Source organism: Ursus maritimus, unplaced genomic scaffold, assembly GCF_017311325.1.
Source record: "Ursus maritimus isolate PB19 unplaced genomic scaffold, ASM1731132v1 scaffold_9, whole genome shotgun sequence".
Taxonomy (NCBI): Eukaryota; Metazoa; Chordata; class Mammalia; order Carnivora; family Ursidae; genus Ursus; species Ursus maritimus.
This window is the reverse complement of record NW_024427107.1, coordinates 25824494-25848800: the sequence shown is the minus strand read 5'-3', so window position 1 is coordinate 25848800 and position 24307 is coordinate 25824494. Positions and strand designations below refer to the sequence as shown.

At 38.6% G+C, this 24307-nt stretch overlaps 1 protein-coding gene across 1 annotated transcript in view; it reads right to left on the bottom strand.

Annotated features, from left to right (window-relative positions):
• Positions 1 to 24056, bottom strand: part of ZFHX4 (zinc finger homeobox 4) — a 155153-nt gene extending 131097 nt beyond the window's left edge. Inside the window, exons 1-2 of the mRNA XM_040626041.1 lie at positions 21467 to 24056; positions 20096 to 20598 (exon numbers count right to left, since the gene is read on the bottom strand). Of these exons, the coding sequence (XP_040481975.1) occupies positions 20096 to 20598; positions 21467 to 24056 (3093 nt within the window). The remainder of the gene's footprint in view (positions 1 to 20095; positions 20599 to 21466) is intronic.
• Positions 24057 to 24307: the final 251 nt, after the last annotated feature.

Here is a 24307-nt window from a genome sequence, read left to right as displayed (position 1 = left end):
GCAGGAAGAGGCTTCTTTTGGTGGGCTGAAGGTTAACACCCTTGTCTCACCACCCTCATCCTCTACCTGTCACTCTCAGTAGATGTCACGGTTCATGCACACACACAAACAGGCTGACCTGGCCAGTCCGCCTGACCTTGGACAAGCCTAAGATCAAATCTGTTTATTAATAATGGGGGAAGTCAAAATGCAATCTTCCAGACACTGGAGAATCCAGCTAGAAATAATGCAGTAGGCATTCCCTGTCAAGAAGAAGCATCATGATGCTAAGGGTTAAAATGTTCATCTGGTCCTGAGCAGGAGTTAAGATAAACTTTTTTTTTTTTTTTTTCTGTTCTGTGAATGCTATTGCGAGAAGTTTGCTCAGGGCCTTTATATGCCCAGCTTATCTGTCCTTACACTTTCAATTATTTTTGGACTCTTTGCTTTATAAGAGTTCTTATAAGGTAATCCATTTGCAGGCTAAGGCAGATATAATTGGAAAAAATATTGCCCTTTCATAGTCATGGAAGATATTTTACAAATGGGATGAAATACTTTTAATACCCTCATTGTAGTTCAATGTGCATATAATTTTAACCATGGGTTCTCATTCTCTATAATTGTTATTCCCTATAACTTTCTCTCAGAATATATCCATAATCTAGGTTAAAGAAGGGGAAATATGAAAAATCATTTAAATGCCTAGGCAAATACAAAATACACAACAGTAATAAATGTATTACTCTCTCAAATCACTACCAAAATTAAAGAAGGAATTTAATCTAACATTCCTTCTATAATTTATACAATCATTTCCATGTTCCCAGGTTACAAGCTTCTTGATAAGAGAGTTATGTATCCTTCATGATAGTATCAACATTACTGAATTGGCCAAAATCTCTGCTACAGGACTATCAATAGTTCCTATAAAAGTCCATTTGGAAAATTATCATTAAATTTTTATTTAAGTACAGTCCCCAAACAGCACAACTATAGAAAATGCACTTCTTCAAATCCTGGGAAGAATTTTTTGTCTGCACTACAGATGTAAATTTTTAAAAAACAGTAAAATCTTTCTTTCTCCTGTAAGAACAAAACAAAACAAATAAAAAAAACCACTATCCTCTTTTGATTTTTGTTGTCTGCTTATCACCAAAAATTATTTCTTTGAGAATGCACCTAGCCTAATGTTTCTTAATTTGCTGCATGATAAACTATCCCTTTGAGCTCTCTGTGAAGGTCCACTCAGAGGCTTCACACCAACAGGCATGAAGACTTTACATGGTATGCAGAATTATGTTACAATAAACTGCCCCACTCCTTCAACCTCCTGGTATTTTATATCAGTTGCTTCCTCAAGCAACACAAATCCACTAATGCTTTAATTTGTGACACTGCTAACTGGTATTAACAGATTATGACTATGAAATGTCCTTGCATTTATATTGGCACAGGAGGATGATATGTCTGTCACAGTAGAGCAAAATGCTTTAGGTCACACAAACACACAATACTGTACTATGTCTTTTACTTAAGCGCAAACCTCAAAAGGTTTTATTTTATAGTACACTTACAGTACACTAATGTGGGCTCATTGAACATTATCCTTAAATAACCAAAAGCCTAGGGCTCACCCTAGGCAAGGCAGGAAACTTCTATCCTGATCTACATGTATCAGCAGGGCTCAAGTAACTGATCAAGCCAAGATTATTAGCAAAACCTTGAAATAATTTCTTTTTCACCAAATCACTCAGTCATTTTATTAGTGTGACTCTTTCAGTCTGTGGGGAGGGAGCTTGTTTTATTTGGACCTCTCATGGAACACGGGCTATATGGCCAGTGGGACTCAGATATAGTTTGGCATTGGTAGTTCACAGTATATCCATATTTAAAAATGTAGCTCTTGTTCAGAACTGATTATTTCAAGGTGATCTATAAAAAACGACCCTCCTTTACGAAATAGACAAAGATCCAGTTTCTAACTCGCCAGTAACTAAATACAGTAACTTTTCCAGGGTAACATGTTATGGCAATATATATTCTATTGCTCATAAAATTGGGCACCATATTTATTTGCTTCTTTTTAGCTTTGGTTGTCATTGTAGCTACCAGTATAAATGCTTTAGACGATGTATTTAGGAGAAAAGAAAAATATGGGATATCATTAAAAGAAAATTGTCAAATTATACAATATACAATACACAGTTCTCTTTCATAAACAGGATAAAGAAATAGACACACATCTATATCTACCCACCCACATACCCATGCACCCCTCACACACATACACGCACATCTCACACCCACACACATATCCATACGTATGGAGAGAAACAGAAAGAGAAAATATATGCTATTATGAAGTAAACTCCAAAAACAAACCTCAGAATCTGCCTTCCTAGAATAGCAAGAAAATAAAAAATTGCAGAATCATTACAGTGAGTTACAAATGAGCGTACAACCCAGCGGGCCTGTGGAAGTTGGCTCTCCTGAGACCTATAAGATTCCTGTTCAGAAAGGAGACTATGTATCTGCTGCCTGGGGATAGCTTCATGGACAAGGAGAGTGGATTTCTGCAACTATGATGAAGCAAAGCATGATTCCAAAAATTTACCAAAAAAGTATTCTTTTTTTTTAAGATTTTTTTATTATTTTTATTTATTTGAAGAGAGAGGGACAGCCTTCGAGAGAGGGAACACAAGCAGGGGGAGTGGGAGAGGAAGAAGCAGGCTCTCAGCAGAGGAGCCTGATGTGGGGCTCGATCCCAGAACGCTGGGATCATGCCCTGAGCCGAAGGCAGACGCTTAACAACTGTGCCACCTAGGCGACCCCCAAAAAAGTATTCTCACAAAATTCAATCCAGGGGCCTTAGTTTTTTTTTTTTTTTTTTTACTGACTTTTGGACTCCAAATGGTTTCTTGGCCCAACAGTTCACTGAAGTGCCAGACCTTCAACAAAAGAATAGCTGTTTTGTACAGAAAGGTTTTCTTTATAAAGGTTTGCCATTTTTCCTACTGAAATGGGATTTTTTTTTTAATATCAAAACATGTCAGACTCTTGTCCTTAGAGGCAAAACAATGAGCAAGACAGAGGGCGAGGCCTTCCATGATTTCCCTGGACAGAATATGCAGCACCAGCAAACGCTAGCAAAATCCTAGTCTGTGAAAGGAGGGGAATCCAAGAGGACATTTGAAGGCACAGTTTTTCTTTTGAACACGGGAGGAACAGATATGAATGGAGCTGAACTTAGTGCGATCACCACATTCACTATTTTCTCATGAGCCTGTAGATCTAGAGTGACCTTCAAAATCTTCTAGCCCAGTGATCCCCAAATCAGGCTGATTATCAGGATCATCTCTTTAAATGAAGAGATTCCTGGATGCGTCCCTAAAGGTCATGGCCTTGGAATTAGTAAGTTTTAAAAGTTCCAATGAGTCTAACGATCAGCTTCATCTCATCCAACCTTCCAAATCACATTCTCAAATCTGCCAATTGGATATGCAGCCATTTCTAGAATGCCTTTTCACATAAGCATTTCATGACTCCAAAAAGTTTGAAAGTGCATGTACTCTGATAAAATCTCAGTGGTCTATGCCTTTTTCTGTGTGACAGCCAACATCTAGTGATGTCCATTTTGTTCAGCCCCCAGCTACTCTTTTAAATACCTCAGTACAGTGTCTCATTGAAATTCTCCACTTGCTTCTAAGATTAGAAGAAGAGTTTGATTTATACTGATACCTACATACGAATAACACACATAAATATTCCAGAGTTTTAAAAACTTACATTGTTTGTTTACAATAGTAATTAACTATTGCTTTGTCTAACATGCGATTATATGTTTAACGCTTGTCTCCTCCACTAAAATATCAGCTCACCCAGTGCAAAGGCCTGTGTCTTTCTTGTTTGATGTTATATCCTATTTCCTTGCACAGGGCCCAACAAAGTGGGCTCTCAGTAAATGAATAAATGAAATGATTAGTATCAAATAAGTAAATAAAACACAAGGGATTAAGAGATGTAGTTCAGTTATTTCTCTGTATATGAGTATTACCCTGCTTCCTGTTTACAAGAAAAATACATAAACATATATTTGTGGATTAAACAAAACAATGGAACACTGGCAACTTGATCTATGTGCAAGTACATCAGCAATTTAAGATAAGATCCTTGTTAAAGCTAAGGATAAATTCAGCTCTGAGAACCACAGAAGTGATTGAATTTAGACCAGATCTCAAAGACCGTTAAGTTAATGCTAATTTTCTACTCGTAATGGTAACTCAGAACCCATTTCATAGACGAAACAATTGTGGTACCAGCCTAAAGGCAAAACTAAAATTAATGCCGGACACAGAAGCTTTTAACAGTCATTTTTCAGCTGTGAGCTCCACTTACTACTACTCATTTGCAAATTCACACTTGGTAGACTTGAAAACTGGTATTTAAAAGTGTAATACATAGCTCCCTCTCTGTGGGCAAAATTCTAAGAAAGAACGGATGTCGAAGTTAAAGCACATAAAAGGATACACAAATAGTCATTTTCTATGAGCTATATTTACCCATGTTCAAGTTGATGCGTAGAGCTACATTCCTCTTCAAAGCAAATTTCAATTGAAGGCCAATTGGAGAGATAAAGTTAAGAATGGCTTTTCAAGAATGACAAGTCCTAGATATAATAGTGCAACCAAGTGCACTTATAGAAATTAAAAAGGAAAGTGTCTTACCGATAATAAGAAAAGCAGAAGTTATCTCCAAGTACAAAAAGCAATGCCAATAGACTAGATATGCTGACAAGACACGAGTAATATTTTCCACATATAAGAAAAGCTTTCATCTCAGAAGACTTTTTTTAAACCTATTTTTGTACCTTAATTAAGATCTACAGAACCCAGTGGAGTGGCTTTTTTTTTTTCTCTCTCCATTTACTAATATGTTAACTAAGCACAGAAATGCTTGCCAAAAACCACATAAAGAGTGAGAAAGTCAGCTGGACACTTAAAGACAGAAAATGCCTACCGCTTCTTTTTTAATCTTTCCTTAAGTTACACAGAAATGCACAGATAGAGGTAGACACAGATGTCTGGAAAGATAGATGTGCATTGCTTTCACTGTCTTTCTCTGAGACATCACCACGCACCTTCTCACCACCCTGCACCCCCAATTTGGTAATAATGGGAGGGTATCAGAAAGTGATGCCTACTTTGTGAATGCCTATTTCACTTGTTAGTATTCATAGACATTAGTGCTGACATAGGCAATCTTTGTTTTACTGTGTTTTAAACTCAAGAAAGCAGCTCCAGAGAATCTTTCAGCATGAGATAATATGGGAGCTTATCATGTTTACTTGCATAATTTCTTATTTTTTTCATAGTAAAACAGAAAGGAGAAATTACGCATGCTATGTTCTAACAGTAGGAACACTGGCAGCCCAACCCCTGACCTCACTATACCCATGTCAATGGCTTTATGAAGATCGGTAGGTCTTTGGAAATTGAAAACTTCAAGGAACATTAATAATTGTTAAATAAAATAGGACGATGCCTAAAATAGCTACAGATAAAATATTAAGACTATTTTACCAGTAACTAATTAGGTCAGATATTAAAAACAAATGTATTTCTGCCTTTATACCTACAAAAAAAATAATATCCTTCTAGTTAGCCAAAACAAAGCACCAAATAATATTTCAGTTTATCCATTATGAAAACATAAAAATCATGCTCACAAACATCACACAGGTGGGGAGGGAGAGGCAAAAGAAAGAAAAGACTTAAGTTATACTGATATTGTACATTATTTTCCAATAATGGGACAACATCTTTACTGGTGTAGAAGCAAACAACCACTCTTTAGCAAAGTTCTGCAAGGTAGGAATCTAATTCTTTCCCCCAATACCACAGGAATTCTAAATATTAACTTCCTAAATGACACAAAGGAGTAAACATTGATAAAATGTGTTATAGAAAGTACTAAAAATGTCTCTACAGACTTCTGGAATTCAGAAAGGGTGTTAACAGGGCAAAAACACAAGGGAAAATAAAGCATAGACAAAAAGCATTATATATTTTCTTCTGAAGACTGGTGAGCTCCTTGAGGACAGGAATGAATCATATACCCTTTGTGTCTGCCTTACTCACCAATGGGGTGCAGCCCAGTGTGGGGTTTTTAAAATATTTTATTTATTTATTTATTTATTTATTTATTTATTTATTTATTTGATAGCAAGAGAGAGAGAGAGAGAGACAGAGAGAACACAAGCAGGCGGAGTAGCAGGCAGAGGCAGAGGGAGAAGCAGGCTCCCGGCTGAGCAGGGAGTCAGATGTGGGGCTCGATCCCAGGACCCTGGGATCATGACCTGAGCCGGAGGCAGATGCTTAACTGACTGAGCCACCCAGGTGCCCCAGCCCAGTGTGTTTTTAACAAATGAGAACGAACCACTATTTGTGCATTACCAGAACATCAATCTAACAAAATGTCTTACAGTAAATTTAAGTTATCGTAAAATATTCCAATTTTTCATTCCCACAAATATAGAGAACTCAGTTCCAGGTATTTTTCAAAGAATGTTCTATGAACCAAATAAAGTTTACATTCTGACATTTAAAAAAAAGGACTTAACTATATACTGTTATCAGTGATTTTTCTAATTTGCTACCCCTCACTACACCTCCCAAAGTCTTTCAATCTCTATCTATCTCATAATTACCTCTTTTTCTCTCTTAGGGGATTCATATCCTTCTGAAAGATCGACAATCACAGTTACACTCTTATTTCCATCCCTTCTGCCACAAACAAGGCTTTCCTTTCCAGGTATCCTTCTCAGTGTAGGATCTTCATGTGACACTGGGTCCTATTTAAGTCTGTGGGTGCTGGAACCGGTCAAAATGAGTTAAAATCCTTACTCTGTTGGCACTCTCACCAGCTATGTCATGTTGGATAAATTAATTAAGCTTTCGTTGCTTTAGTTCCTCATCTTCAAGATCAGCATAATAATAGTACCGATCTAATAGCGTTGCTGTTTGATTTGGTGAGTTAATTTTTTTTTAACTTAGAAGATTATCTGCCACCTAATAAGTGCTCAGTAAATGTTAGTGTTAATTTCCTCCCTGAATTCATTGGCCAAAGTAGAGCAGAAGAGGCCTAAGTTCAGGAGATTGAAAAAAAAAATGTAATATTTAACGAATTAAAGGAAACGGAAGAAGGAGCTGACCAGGTACAAAATAAGAAGGGACCGGCAGTAAAGACAGAGCAGTTAACACAGCCATGGCCAGTGCAGCAATGCCACTCCTGGGTGCGTACCCAAGAGAAACAAAAACATATGTCCACAGAAAAACTTGTCCACAAATGTTCACAGCATCATTATTCCTAATAACCGAAAAGTGGAAACAACTCAAATGCCCGTCAACTGAAGAAAAGATAAATAAAATGCAGTTTATGCATACAATGGAAATTCCATAATAAAAAGCTAGGAAGGTGGGCGAGGGGATGGGGTCACTGGGTGACGGGCATTATGGAGGGCGCTTGATGTAATGAGCACTGGGTGTTATATGCAACTGATGAATCACTAAATTCTACCCCTGAAACTAATAATATGTGTATGTTAACAAAATTGAATTTAAATGAAAAATTAAAAATAAAATAAAAAGGTATGAATATAGATACACACTACGATATGGATGAATTTTGAAAATATTATGCTAAGTGAAAGAAGTCAGTCATAAAGTGCCACATATAGTATGTTTCCATTTATATGAAATGTCCAAAATTGGCAAATCTATATAGACAGAAAGGGCCGGGGGGGGGGCGGTGGATTAGTGGGGGGCGGACTAAGTTGGACAGTATTTCTTTCTGGAGTGTTGAAAATGTTCTAAAATTGATTATGGTGATGGTTGCATACTTCTGTGAATAGTCGAAGAAAAACCATTTCATTGTGGGCTGCCTGAGTGGCTCAGTCGGGGGAGCATGAAACTCTTGATCTTGGAGTTGTGAGTTTGAACCCCACATTGGACATAGAGATTATTTAAAAAATGAAACGAAAAATGAAACATTTCATTGTATAATTTAAATGGTTGAATTCCATGGACTATGAATTCTATATCAATTATATTCAATAAATATGAATTCTGTATCAATATATATGCAAATTTTTTAAAAGCAGCAAAGCAGAAGGCAATGGCCTCAACATTCATTGCGCTGTTCACATGGTAGATTTTGTGGCATATAACTTTAGCTCCTTCCCTTTCTATTTTGGAACTGAGTTCTTGAAACTTTAGTCACATTATCCTATATAATTTCATGCTTAATTACTGAGATTGTTGTCTTATTCCATCATTTTCCCACTGTGAACATCTTACATTTGATCGACTTAAGAAGATATTTGTTCTGGTTACCCAATTCCCCGAATTTCAAGGATCATTCTGAGTCTAAATATCTTATGGTATCTGTTGTAACTTTAATACAAAGAAAAGAATAGCACACTAATTAGGTAGGCATTAATTTGAGAACACCTTTGCTTTTAAAGATACTTTCTAAAAACATTTAGTGCTCGAGGCTTTGTGAAAAGATATCTGCTCCAATGGGGGACTAGGACCTGCCTTTTGTAAGGGGAAAAAAAGACTTAATGTGCTCCCACAATTAGTGAGGCCATTTACTTTTTGGAGAACCTATCACTTTTACCAAATCATATCCTGTTCCCTGAACCTTTGATTAGTCATGTGTACATACAGAACTGATTTCAGTGCTTGCTGACGAGTCTTGCACAACATCATCAAAGGTTTATTATCTCTAGAGACTGAGAACACTTACAACATGCGGGAAGAGATTTCTGCCATTTACTTTAAAACAGAGTAAGTGGGTATTAATGATTAACTCATGATCTTGATCAATTTTTAAAAAATAAGTCTTCATATACTGTATTCTTTCTATCTCTCTCTCACACACGCACACATACATGCACACACACATGCATGTATGCATGCGATTTTTTCCAAGGTTTGAGTAAAATAAGTATAAGCAGGTGTCCCTGGATATGTACTGAAAACATTACTGGACTCCTGGCATTTTGCCTTTTCAATCACTCAACACATGAGACCTGAATATATCCACATTTTTTGTTTTTGATTTTTTAAGATTTTATTTATTTACTTGAGAGGGAGAGAGAGAAGCAGACTCCCGCTGAGCAGAGAGTCCAACATGGGGCTCAATCCCAGGACTCTGGGATCACGACCTGAGCTGAAGGCAGACACTTAACCGACTGAGCGACCCAGGCGTCCCTATATCCACATTGTTCTACACCCATTGATAAAGAAATAAATTGTTCACTTTTTGGAAAAGTGTGTGTGTGTGTGTGTGTGTGTGTATATATATATATATATATATATATATATAATCTACTTCTGTATCAATGGTTTCCAGTAAGTTATCAAGCCACCATAATTAAAGGGGTAGCCACAGTTCTACAAAAAGGAATAAAATGACCTAGTACCTGCCACAAAGACTTGTAAGTAAATATTATACTTGACGGTCTGACATATATCTAAAGAAATGTCTACAAAATTAGGCAATTAGGAACATGTTTTTGCATTTATGGGTTAAAGATGGTAATTCTATCTTCTGTGTTGAGAATGAACACTTTAGAAACTAAATAATTCTTCATAAAGTCCATCTTGGTTTTTCTTATTTTTAAGGAATTATGAAAACCAAGGACTGTATTTCTCTGAAAAAAAAGTTATTTATGAATTCCCCTTGGGTCTATTTTTCAGGAACTTGGTTATGAGTTTGGTTATTTGGTTATTCTTCTCAGGGAATATTCATCATGGAAAAACTTGGTACAATTGTTTCATCCAAATATGTTTTTTTAATTACTTAATGTGCTAATAAAAATTATAATAAACAAAAAGTAATAATAACCCAGAAGTTGCTTTTAGCCTAATTATTTCTCAAAGGACACTGAGGGGCCTCGGTTTAAAAAGTAGTGATAGTACCACATAGTAAATAGGAGACAATTTTCTCCCTTCTAAAGTACTGCATAATATAGATTCACCAAACAAACCAAATTCTAAAAGCTATATTCCGGTATTTGCATAATTCCTATTTTAGCACGTTAATTTTATTTTTTAAAACAACCCTATTTATTTGGTGTGAAAATTAAGAATCCTCCTCCCCCTCCCCATGTCCGGTGTCACTTACTACTCAGTGGTAAGTGCTAATAGATGCTGAGTTTAAAGGAGATGCCTTGAAAACTGACTCTCTTTCAGCTGTGATGGCAATCAGACTTGCTACCGACTTCTTACAATTGAACAATGAATGATTTTAGGCCCTAAGGACATACGCTAGTGTTATTTTCAGGCTTGTCAAATGAATAGTTAGAAATATTTGAGGGGCGCCTGGGTGGCACAACGGTTAAGCGTCTGCCTTCGGCTCAGGGCGTGATCCCGGTGTTGTGGGATCGAGCCCCACGTCAGGCTCCTCTGCTATGAGCCTGCTTCTTCCTCTCCCACTGCCCCTGCTTGTGTTCCCTCTCTCGCTGGCTGTCTCTATCTCTGTCAAATAAATAAATAAAATCTTTAAAAAAAAAAAAAGAAATATTTGAAGCCTTTGAAAGGTCCTACGCATTATAATTATCAGACTTTCCTGGCATGCTCTACACACACCAGTTATAGTTACTTGGAGCTTCCGTATTGCTAACAATTCTGTCATTTCCAAACTAAGACTATTCTTGCTTTTCAATAAAAGAACATTTCATTAATGAATGTGGTCAACTAGCAGCAACGTCAACGACTGACACTCTTTTGCAGGAAGAGGTAGCCAGATTCAGGAAGGCGAGATTTTCCCCCAGCATCTCTTAAGTCATTGTGATTCTAACAAGATTCGGGGCTTTACATTGGAATCATTAACCAAATTTCAAGGAGGGAGAGGAAGGGAGTGCATTAGAAACATACGGTGGAAAGACAATTTCTGGAACCTTGTAACTAAAATGGATCAAAGTAAGAAGTGAAAGATAAAAGTAAAAAAAATAATAATTCAAAACAAGATTATTTTTTAAAACTAAGTAAGTAAGGAAGCAAGTGGCTAGGACTTCCTCCAGTAGTTATAAGGATGCCAGGAAAAGGGAATTGAGTTCTGGGCAGAGAGTAGACTGTGCTTTAGTTGTTCCTGTTTAGGAAGTTAAATGCTTAGGGAGGCACATTCCCTCTTTCAGGTCAGCGGGGTACCGTTTAGTACATTACTGCTAAAGTACCCTGGTGACCTGAATGAATTAATGCAGCTTCCAAAGGTGCTTAACTTGCAAGCACTGAGAGCTCAGGCACTAGAAGTGATAAATATTCTATTAGTTCTTTCCATGTAATATACCAAACATCCAAAAATGCCAGTAAAAGGAAGTTTCTTTAGAGTGAAAGAATTCCATTGTGACAGGAGACATTCAGACAACGATTTTAACCAGCAGTTTCTCCTTCCGGCTTGTAGATGACCCAACAGGTGTTGAGTCCATCCTTCTAGTTGGCTATGTTCGGACTGGCCCACTCTTGTGTTACACTGCACTGCACTATCTTTAAGGGAATCTGCTAACTTGAAGGAATAAAAGTGGGCTCCAAAATGATTAAGCCCTAGATAAAATTGTTCAGTTTGCCTCTGGTGCTCTGGCCTTCCTTTTCCTTTCCCACTCTCCATCGTCCTATCCTCATGTGCAATGGAAAGTTTTCTCATTAGCAGAGCCTCATGATGTGGCCTAGAACTCCAGCACAGGCTCTTACTGTCTGTGAGGACTTGGGCAAAGCATTTTGCTCTGAAACTCAGTTTCCCATATGTCAAATGGGAATAGTAACATCTAACTGTTAGGAAGAGTAAAATGAGATAATGCAAATAAAAAGTCTAACTTCGTGTGATTGTTGTCAGCCTCTGTCCTCTTTTTAAGTGGATAAATGGATGTCAATTATCAATATGGTTTTACCCTTGACAGAACATCTGGCATACTTTTGGGATATTTTTGGTAAGATTTCTTCCCAATACCTCATAAATCATATAAGACAATCGATTGCTAACTCTATTTATAAATGAGACTCTTCTTGACACAGGACACATAATCATGGATAAAAAAATCAATATTTTAAAACTTTAAAAGATTCCCTTCCAAACTTGAGTGAAGCGATACAGCTGGACTTATCAATAGCTCATTTCTTTCCATCTTCTGGTCTGCATTCCACTAATTTTATCAGCAGATAATCAGAGACAAAGAATTTTTCAACTTTAACCTTCCTCTACATTACTCTTTAATTATTGCCTAATGGGAAAATACAACCTTGACATTTATTCTGTAAGCAACAAGAAGAGAGAGATTCGTATTCGATGCTACTTAACATTTCCAGTGAAAGAAAGGCTTTAGGAAAATCTGAATCAATAAAGTCTTAAAAGTATGGCCCAATATACTTTTATATTGATGTGTACATATTTTATATAATATGTGAAAGTATCATACTCAAAGCTACAAAAATACTTCTCCTTAAAGATGAGAAAACTAGAATATGAATATAAGATTATAAAACGAAGTGAAATAAAATGTTGCCACACGTAACTGTTATTATCTATGATAATAACAAACTCGTCCTCGTAGTAACTTATCTTGAAGCAGAACTCTGACAACATTATAAACTGAATTCACAAAGATTCTTCAAGAGTCAAACTAAATTAGCATACTGATCCTATAAGGGGGTTGACTGAAGTTGTAATCTGACGTTTTGCATTCTTTATTAAGTGGTTTTCTTCTTCATTTTCTAGGTAATACATCAGTAGCATCTTCCTCACGTGTGAAGAAACATAAATGTTCCAACTAATAGAAAAGCTCTGTACTGCCTTAAATTCCCACCATGACCCTTGCCTAAAACTGATCAATAAAGTCTTGCAATGCAAGAGAGCAATAAGAGGAAGTCAAGATAATCAAGTGACACTGTTCTACAACTACTGAGGACCCAAGAGAGCAGTCACACTCAGTCCCTTGACCAGCCATTGTCGGAAAAAAACAAAAACCAAACCAAACCATGGAAGCTTTTGATGGCTCGTATATGGGGTTCAAACCTTAATTTTATTACTATCCCTGCCACACTGGAAGAACAGAGTGAGTTCAGAAGCATCACCTTAGGGAAGATGGCATATATCCTACCACACTAATGGGACACAACCTCCATCAACAGAGACTATGAGCTGGCACATAGTAAGTGCTCAATCAATGCTTCTGTATCTATTAGAAGTAAAACTTGGGATATCGTTCAGGTATTCTGCAAACAAGACATCAGCCTTTGTGCCTGTATCAATCCTCACACTTCTCTGGGGTTATAGGATCTCTGAAGATGTTTCCTCGTGGGCTATAGGGGGCTGTGCGCCTCCAGTGTCACTCTTATTTGAAAAAATCGTATCGTCATAAGCTCTCCTGAAATACACTGATAATTTGGGAAAAGTGCCTTTTAAGGCTTGAATTATCTGAATAATGAACAAATCTCCACGTCTAATTGAACTCAGCCTGAGCATAGGCTCAGACTCAAAGCAAACTTGGGAAAGCATTTCCAGTAGAACTCAGGCAGGCCAGATGTTCTGGAAGCAGAACCACGGTCATTATGCACATGCCAGCTCCTCCTCACTGCACCCCGGGCCAAGACCCTTTCAGCAGCGCAGGGCCTGCTTAACATATGACTCTGGCTGCATTACTGCGTGGCATCCCAGCACCCATTTGAACATTTCAGCACTTTTAAACAAGCTCCACGGACAGGGACTATTAAATTGAAGCCAAAGCAGCACGCGGGAGAGCCCATTAATTATGAGGTAACACCTCTGTCTGCATTACCTAAATGACCTCGGGCGGCTGACACATAAGCGATTTACTACTTTTGGTTAAACCATACCTACACTTCACATGAGACAGAACGAACACAAGTTATACAAAAACCATCATATAAATCATAAAGTATGAGTTGACATGGCCCTAAAGTGAAGTGAATAGTAGTGTCAAATTTTTTTACTGCGTTTCTGAGATGAGGGCCGGTATGATGTGTGTGGGGCCATGTGGGTTCGGAAGGAGATAAGTGAGGGAAGCTCTTAGGGTGGGGCTCTGCCCTCCCCATCCCGGACAAAATCATGACACCCCTCACACGTTCCAAAATTCATCCAGATTAAGCAGTTCCTTTAAAACAAAATGTACCCTGGGAAAGACCTGAAAGTCATTTACACCTTTGAATGCACAATTCTGCTTTTATGAAAAGGCTTCTTTCCCCTTAATTAAGGGGATGCTAGTTTTCTTTGGGGAATTAGATGGGTAATCTTGCAACAGGGAGCATTTCCATGAAGAGAAGATCCAGATGGGATAAAATAGTAAAGATTTCAGAGAAACAGAGAACAGCGTAATAGCGTGTGCCTGACATGATGGGAGATGGTAGCCCCGGTTAAGGAAAGACATGTTGAAAATAAAATAGGAGGGTTCCTTTGCACACTTGGCTTTCTTTAAATTTTGTCTGGGTTTGCGAACAATTTCACACACTAAAAATCACTTTATGTATTCTGACATGGATGTAGTAAGTTGCTACTGCCTGGTCTAAAGTAATCCTTTTGATGTGTAGTGATATATGTTTTTTAAATTTGGATAGACAGATTTTTAGTCATTTTTTTTCCAGGGGAATACAAAGACGGTTCTCAGCTCACAATGTAATATATCACTTGCCATGGGATAGCAGTGAGAAAGTCCATATTTGAGCTGGAGTAGCCGTGCTGGAACACATGGCTGGGCTTCAGCAAATGTCAGCTTAAAAACAGAAGGAGACGTAGCAGGTAGAGCTGGCCAATTACACTGCGATCTGAAAACACCAGTGATTTATTAGTTGCTATTTGCTAACCAGCTCCTCTCCATTTGATCTGCGTATTTATTAGTTATAAGTATTATGCAAGCATGTATTATTGCTCGGCCACAGAAACTGTTTTTTTCAATCTCTGCTTTGTCTTTTTATATGAGAACACAATAGAATAATTTGAGCTGTGATTACTTTTTTAAAACGAAATCTCGCAACCGGAATTAAATTTCACAGTGCATTTCAACCTTGAAAGAAACATAAATCTGCAACTAATACAAAAAAGTGTAAAAATTTCCATATTCAGGTTAATGTTTGGCAACAGAAAAGAATAACTTTTGTTTATCTCTGAAAACAGCTTTCTTCATCTAAACAAATGACTGGAATAAGATTAAGAAAAACCTGTTTTGGTTTCTTAGATACACACACATATTCCAATTTCCTTTTGCACAATGAGTTTTATGCAAATGTGTACCACACAATCTCCTGACCTCTTTTACCATCACACCGGGACAATGACAGTTCAATAATTGAAACGGTACATATCTGGTATATTTGATTTTAAATTGCAAAGTTGGACTCAGGCCTATTGAAATGAAAATGCTTGTGATTCTTTGTTAATTCCAAACTGATCGGGTTATTACTTCCTACTAGTAAAAAAAAAAAAAAAGAAAGAAAGAAAAAGAAAAAGAAAAAAAGGTAGGTGAAGCTAATTATTCCATTTTTTATTTCCTTGCCACCTTCTTTTCCCAACATGGCTCCTTGCATTCTCTTCTGTGACCCTCCCCCACACCTTGATTTTAGTTCTTAACCCGGATGCTTTCATCCATAACATGGATAATGAGAAAACTCCAAAAATGTTCCTTGGGGGAATGTTACACTAAAAGTTACCTAGGACTAAATCCCACGTGTGTTCTTTTGCTCACCATGGAGACAAGAGATTCATTCACTGCTCTCAGCCAATTTGAAATCCAAATATGAAAATAGCATTATGGAATTCAGACTATTCTGCTTCCCTACTAGCAGATGCAGAAAGAAAAAAGGCTGGTATAATTAAGCTTTTGACTTTGAACCAGCAAAGCTGTGAACACCTCACTTAAAAATACATACAATATTATAAGAGCAGCTGACATGCAGGTGTGGCAACAGGATTTGCAAGCCCTGCATAGGATGGGGGTAAACCAATCAGCTGGCTGGAAAAGTCTTGTCCGTTCTGTCTGAGCCAAGAATAAACTAAACTGTAAAACGGAAATATGGCCAAAGTCGTATGTGTTCTTCCGTTCGAATGTGTAGTGCTAAGTGGTTTTCATTATAACTTTTTTACTCAACTCTTTAGAAAAAGTTTGGGATCATTTAAGAGGGAGACCAATTGTAATGCATTTTTATCTTTTAAATGAGGGTTGGAAGTAACAGGGTTTCTTTAATACATATCTCAGGCTATTCACTTATTCATCCTACAAATATTGAGGATTTATTCTGTGACTATCAACTGCTGAGAATTTGTAGAGGACGCAAAGGTGTGAAATTAGAAGAATATAATCAAATCCAATAAAGTGGTTAGTGAAGGAACACGGCTTTTGCGTCCTATCTAGATCTGGACGTCCATGCAGATACACACGTGCACACTTTACCTTACGACACTGACTGTAGCTATCTACACACTCAGTATTTGTTAACCTCACTTTAAATATACTTTTATACATGGAAAGGGAAGATTAAGGGCAATCTGTAGTTTCATTTTATTGTTTTAATTTCCTAGACCAATTTTGCTTCATTGTTAAAATTTCTGAAGGAAAAATCAAAATTTAATAGTGTTTAGCGCTTCAGAAAATTTTGCTTGAAGAAGTGAGATTTTCTTAACAATAACAAAATTCCTCTTTAAAAAAATTCTAAGGAAAATAATACTGCCAAAAAAATGAATGCAGCTTTGTTTGTTTTTGCAGTCATCGTTAGCAATAGACATAAAGGTATTCTTTTTTTTGAGTCCATATGGGAAGATCATCAACACATTCTGCCTCTGGGTCCTTTGCCAAAATACCATAACCCGCAAGCCTTCTACCTTAAACATAAAAGGAAAGGTGTTGTTCTGGTCAAATAAAGAAATAATTTTTACTAGCATACGTCTAATGTTAAAGCTGCCTAAATCCTGCCAAATACATTAAAACAACATCTGTAAAACAGATTTTCATTAAATTGATCAGTTTAAAGTTAAGCAGCTAGGCAGATGATGCTTTTAAGCTAACCCTTAACCTTTAACCTTTAACCTCCTTAAACTGGAATAAGGACACACACTTCTTTTAGTAATACTGCTCCAGGTTGACAATGCAAGAGGTAAAGTGGTCTATTCAAATCGAACTGACACATAACCACATTTAGAGTGTTATGAATCAATATGTTGTCAATAACGAGGAAAGCTGTTTTCTCACAGCTCTGTATTTGTCTTATAACTGCTACTTGTCACTTTCCCTTAAAGTCTGAATAATTCACGATGCAAAATGATGTAAATTAAACTCCTAATGAAAATGAATTTTATATAGGAGATTATTGTCTAGTCATTAACTCAGAAACTATTTTAAGTCTAATTTTAATATTTCAGCCTATTACAAACCATCATTTTTTTTTTCAGGCCCAGGCCAATTTGTTAGGTTCTCATTTAAAAGCAATTAATGTTACTTATGAAGCAATTTCATTTTGCCGACACAAGCCGACCAAGCTTGCTAATATTCTCATTACTACACTTGAAAATCCTCTATCTCTGACTCAGACAGTTTCTGTAAATCAGTTTCGAAAAGGCATCCTCAACATACTGTTACTCTGGAGTATTTTTCTAGTTACTACTAGAAATAATGAATGCCCCTTGAAGGATAATACAAAATAATGTAGTTCGATTGTCCGATACCAAGTTTCAATAGTTCAAATATTTATCTCCTCAATCTTCTCTTAATTCAAGGTAAGTCTGTTCGAAGTATGTTTTTGTTCGTTGGCTGACCAGTTTTAGATGCTAGGCTACAAAGACACTTGAGTATTTAAGAGATGAGCAAATAAAGAAGAGTGGGGGACAAGTAAATTTTTATATGACTTTATAACATTTTTAAGGGAGAGTACATATATTCTTTGGTTCTGGGACCTAAAGCTCTGTCTGCTTCAAAATCCTCTTTATAGGGGCGCCTGGGTGGCTCAGTCATTAAGCCTCTGCCTTCAGCTCAGGGCGTGATCCTGGCGTTCTGGGATCGAGCCCCACATCGGGCTCCTCCGCTAGGAGCCTGCTTCTTCCTCTCTCACTCCCCCTGCTGTGTTCCCTCTCTCGCTGGCTGTCTCTATCTCTGTCAAATGAATAAATAAAATCTTTAAAAAAAAAAACCCTCTTTATAAACAAGCTTTTATCTCATTTGGTTGTTACATTCGAAGGCAATATCCAACTCTCCCTGAAAAGAAACTTCAAGAGTAACTCTGACACTTAGCAAATCGTTCTGCAGATAGTGAGGGAGAGCAACTCATACTCAGGAAAGAATGAATAAACTTAATACACACACACACACACACGTTTAAATAATCATCAAACAATTAGATTAAACAACTTTTCCTGAGAAAATAAACAGTAACACTCTACCTTTCTTCAGCTTCCCACATGAGATCAATAAAATAGAAAAATTTGTACATTTATATCTTCTATTCACAACATGTTAATTTAAAGTGTTAGAGGAGCTGCTTGAATATAAACACAGTTCATGAATATTCTATATAGCTCCCAGGGTCGAGATCTATTATTTATACAAACTTAATGTTTGTTTTTTTTCTCCTAGGTATTCTAAAAGTTTTAATAGGTCAGGTATCAACAGGAAAAAAAAGTTGACAATTGAATGGTAAAACCTATGAATTATAATACAATTAATCGTTTATATTATATTTTCAATAGCATCGACTTAGAAGCTTGCCATCTTACATTAGGGCTTGTACTCCCCTCAAACTGTGTAACCCAAATCTAATGCTTTTGTTATTGATCCACAGAGCACCCATGTCATAGGAACAATGTTACAGGTCCTCACGCCACATCTTTAGGTTTTTACACTCAGTACGTCAATCTAGAATTTGAACTTCAAGAAACAACCCAAACTAATTGTGCCAGCCCCAACCCAAATAAATAATTCGTGCACCTGCTCTCAAGATCCACAATCTGCCCTTTTTGCTGTGTGTTTACAGTTTGAAATAGTATTAGAAAAGCCATAGGTATTATAATCGCTGGTTGACTCCTGATAGTATAGTTATCACTGATTTCTAGTATAAATCAATAGATAACACTTGCAAAATGGATTTTGTAATCATATTTAGAGCTTGTTACAATGACTAATGGTTTGCAATATTTTCTGAATTTTAATATCCTCTAGACAAAAGAAGTTTCTAATAAGTTACCAAGTTATTCATCATAGAAATGAATCTGTTACATTTGTACAAGAACCAAGACAATCAAGACAATCTAGTAAACAAACTCACAAAATAAATTAACCAGTAATTAGGGTTTAGAAAAAGTCAAGACAAGTTGTGTAATAAATGGTGCTCACCAGTTGCACATATTCATTACATCTGCATAGTTTTTTCCAGCAAAGATAAAAGTATATTTGCCAATTAATGAACATTTTTATTTGCGCCACACCCAGTGGAGGGAATAAAAACATTACTAGCTGGGAAAGGTCATGCAAAATAACAACTGAGTTAAGTAGAAGACTTCCAACTGATGCTGAGGGAGAGTGTGTTTACTCAAAACTTACGGAAAAACAATGGAATACACACACACACACACACACACACACACACACATATCGTGTTTAGATCGTCCCTGTTTGACACCAAACAAAAGACGATGCATTCTTGAAGTAGAACTGATTTTGTGATCCGTTCCCTATTACCATTAACACTTAGCTAAGAGTGGTACTACGTTTGGGTTTTTTTTTTTTTTTTTTTTTGATCAATCGATCAAAGGGGGATAACAATATTATTTTATCTGTGAAAATACTCAGGAAGGTTATTTTCTTTCTGGGAAGCCAGTAAAGCGATCGATGTCACTGAGACAGGTATAAAAGGGACATAAGGCAGATCTTTTAAACAAACTCTCCAATTGCATGTATCTCAATACACGTTTAGTAATGTTAAGCAGAAACTGTGTACCTTGCCCTTCTATTTTTTTTTTTTCTATTTCTTTTCTTAACTTGCAGATTTGTGCTCCAAGCTCTGAAACAGTTAATTCCCTTCTCTACTCTGTGCCAACGGAAATGGATGTCACTGCTTACCTTGTAGAGCTTCAGGGCCGCCTCATGCCTGTGATTGGTGGTATGCAAGCGTAATTTATCCACACTGTTGGTGTAGTAGTCACAGGCATTACATTTCAGGTGAACAGGGTTGCCAATGGCAATGCACTTCAGCCTCCACTCATTGCTTTTGCCCCCTTCTTTAATGTGAGCCACCAGTTGATATTTCTGCATATGTTTATCAGTCTTGCAGTGGAGCTGGAAGTTGGCTTTCAGCTGAGTGTTGTAGTTACAGAGCTTGCACTGGTAGATATCTCCAATTACAGCCCTCCATTCCTCTTCAGGGAGAGAGCGCTCACTGCTCACATGCACACTTAGGGCCTCCAGGCTGTCAGAGGTGAATTTGTTGCAAACAGCACACTGGAATAGCTTCAGCGCTGGGTCACTGATATAAGGTGACAGCTCTCCTGCAGTAAGGAGGGACAGGTCATCACCCATTAGCTGACCACTGGCAAGCCGGATTTCAGGCGGCAGCTCATTATTTACTACAGGAAAAAAAAATTAAAAGGAAAAATAGAGACTAGAAAACACAGCACACACAAAGGAATCTGTAAAATAAAGTCTTGACAAGGAATGTGCTTTCTCTAGAGCTTAAACTATAAAAAGCTGTAATAGGATTGAATCAGGATCAATTACAATCATCCCTTTCAACTTCTAAATTCCCTCATCAGATAGCTTTAATTACTCCTACTGGGCATGATGTCATTCTGAAATTTGTATTTTCGAGGGCAAGAAAGTTGATCAATACCATAACAAAACAGTCACGTGCTTGCAATTTAAGAGCCTAGATAAACTTCCATAAGCGCTAATTGTTATTTTGCAATTTGTCTAAAAGCTTGATGAGATTTGGCTAATACTGCCCGCGTGCCTGTAATCTACTGCCAAATACCTGGGATAAGGTAACGGTATTACTGTTAGTTTAATTGTCTTCAATCACAGACATTAAAATATTTTTCAAAATATTTAATTAAAAATCACGGTAGGCCCTTTTGAAGCTCAAGTTGGGTCTTTTAGGGAATAATGGCTGAGACTGACGCTACAAGCCTTGTAAGGTACAGCTAATGACTGTAGGGCAACTAATGCAAATTAGCATTTGTTAATCAACCTGCTGAATGAAGAGGGAGTTTGCTGACTCCTCTTATGCTGCCCTTCATCCCTTAACTCCTTCCTCTCTGGAGTTAATTCAGGTTTGAAGTAAGGCCCAAATGGTTTCATTATCCAGCTGAAAGACAAAGTCCCTTCTAGTAAACTGTCCCCAATTTGTTGGCACTCACCACTTTATCTGGGTGTATCACGCCAAATCAACATGTGATTAGAAACTAAGAGTAGCGCAGAAAAGCAGTAAATACTAACCGAGTCCTGGTGCCAAGGCGGCCGCTGTCGCCGGATCCAGCTGGAATGGATTGATCATCAGTTGTGGGTCGGCGGGGTTTTCCAGCTTCATTCCGGTCAGGCCTATGTTCTGGGCTAGGTAGTACTGGTAGAGCTCTGCCTCGGCCGGAGCAAGGCCCAAGTGCAAGTTATGCTGGATCTGCTTCATGTTCTGCTGCAAAAGCATCATATTATGCATGTGCTTTTCACTGGTCATATGAATTCGGAGGTTCCTTGCGACGTTGGTTTCATAATCACAAACCTCACACCGCCAGGTGGGTTTCTGCTTGGGTTTGGATGGAGAGGGTGTTCCGCAGCCACTGAGGCTGGTGTTGGGGGCTGGGGCAGAGTGGCCAAACACCTGCTCACCATTGCCATTTTGGAGATTCTGAACATTGTTCAGGTGCTTATCCGACTGCATATGAATACTGAGGTTGCCTTTGGTAGTGGTAGAGTAGTTACAAACCTCACAACGGAAGGGTTTATAGCCACACGTGTAACTCTCCCCCCGGGCAAGCCTGGGGTGAGGCTGTCCAGTCTTACAATACACACAAGAGCCGCCCGGCTCAGGGTGTTTCTCCTTCATATGGGCCTCCAGGGTCTGCTGATATTTGTAGTGCCAGTTACATTTGGGACATTTGAGGGTTTTGCATGAGTTCCTTGAGTGCATCATAGTCATATGACCACCAAGAGACCTCGAAGAGCCCAAAACCGTGTCACACTTTGGACACTCGATGCCGCTGCCCGGTGAGCCGTCTCCTCCGGGCCCTGGTGTGCCAGGAGTACTCGGGGTGAAGCCATGCTGGTGAGGAGTAGCTGAACTGTCTTCGTCTCCCCGGGCCGTCTCACTCGCGTGAGCAGCTGTGGCACTGTCTTTACTGGCACCTGCCTCCGCAAAGTCCTTGCCACCGATGCCGTAGTTATTAGCAACACCGCCGCTGGCCCTGACGGCAGCAGTCTGTTTTTTCTTCTCTGCGTCATCAGACACAGCCGCCGAGGAGGACGAGGTACCCTTTTCAATAAATTTTAGCACACTGGATGATAAAGGAGAAATGCTTTGGTTTAAGAGAGGGAAATCTTTGTTACCAATACTATCGGTGAGCTCGCCTAACGCTTCCTCGTCGTCAAGTTCATTGGAGTAGGCATCCTCTTCGTCCTCGTCTCCCGCTTCGGTGGGTTCGCTTTTGACAGGGCACTCCCCGTTGGGGTGTAAAACGTTGCTTTCTTTTGGCCTTTCACAGTTGTTCTCTTGGTCTTTGCTCTCTGACATCTTGCTAGACTCCGACGATGAGTGGCTGAGGGAGACAGAGGTAATTGGGGTGTTCACGACTAAACTAGACAGCCCCCCCAGATTCACTTCAGCCTTTGGCATTGGGGTGATCCCTAGCGGCTGCTCTGCCGGGCTTGAGGTGCTCGCACTCCCCTTCAAGAAGGCAAAGCCAGCCGGCAAAGAGTCACCATTTTCCACATGAAAAGCGCTCCATAAACCGCGGAAGGTTGGATCAGGTCCTATGAGGTTTGTAGTAGAAAAATGGGGATACACAGAAGTGGATTTTTTTGGTTCCAGAAAGCTTATAAGAGGTTCTTTGTCTTTGCCGATCCCCTGTATTATGGCGGAGACGCATTTGTTACCGAGGAGCTTCTGCTCCTCCTCATTGAGGGTCATCCGATGATCGTGCACAGCGTGGGTTACAAACGACCTGATATAACCGAAAGACAACTTGCACAAGAAACACATTAAAACAGGTTTCCTTTTCCCATCGCTCACACAACCATCGAATTTGGACAAGTCCACATTGTTGGGGACATCTTTGGACACACAGGAGTTTTTGGCTGAGCCATCACTGGTTAGATAGTCTTTCTCTCTCTTGTGTCGGAGATCATAGACACGGAAACTGTGCAACACAGGACCAACTCCTGCTAATGCTGAGGTATTTGGGAAAGCCTGATCGGCTGTAAATGGTTTCCCGAGGGATGAAGCGATATGAAAAGTGTTGATGATCTGTGGGTAGAACGACAGAGGTGCAGAAGCAGACTGATCACTCTTCTCTCCAGCAGATGCCAGGGAGTCCAGAAACATCGCTGTGGAGAAGAGTTTGCTATTTGCCCCAGTCTGTGCATTCTGCCCACTTTCTTTGGAGTCCTCAATTATATATGCTGACCCATCAGGCTGGTAAACTATCTCCCCTGTTAAATTTTCCACGTCACTGTCCTCTAACTCGCTGATTTCGCTCTCGTTGTCATCCTTCAAGACGGGAAGGCGGGCATTAGGGCAGTGGTGTTCCATGTATTTCTGTAAACTGGGAAAAGAAGTGGCACATTCGTTGCAGGGTATCTCCTTTGCTGAGGTAACCTGAGTGGCAGCTGCATTCTCAACGCTGAAACCCAGCAAGACTTCACTTTTGCGCTCATCCGTTTTCAGGTTGTCATCTGTGGAGCTGTTTTCCCTGTCAGGCTCCATCCCTGCAACTTTCTCTGGCACCTCATTATCAAGTTGTGTCGTTCCACATAGCTTTGATGTGCTCTGCCCATTTTCCTGCCTTGAGATAGGAGGGGAGTCACAGGTTTCCATGGCAATTGCTACATGGGGATCTCATTTCATCCAGCCTGTCAGGGACCTGGATAAAAAATAAGGTGAGAGGAGCCATTTTTATTAAATAATGACACAGCTCACTAATAGCCCATCACTAATTTACAGCTGCTGTAAACTTGACTATCTAAAAAGGTGAGGGGGAAAAACTTAAAACCAGCATACCTATCTATCACAGACAGACTTTGTATAAATGTAGCAAAATAATGTAGATAGCTATCACAGGCATGCCC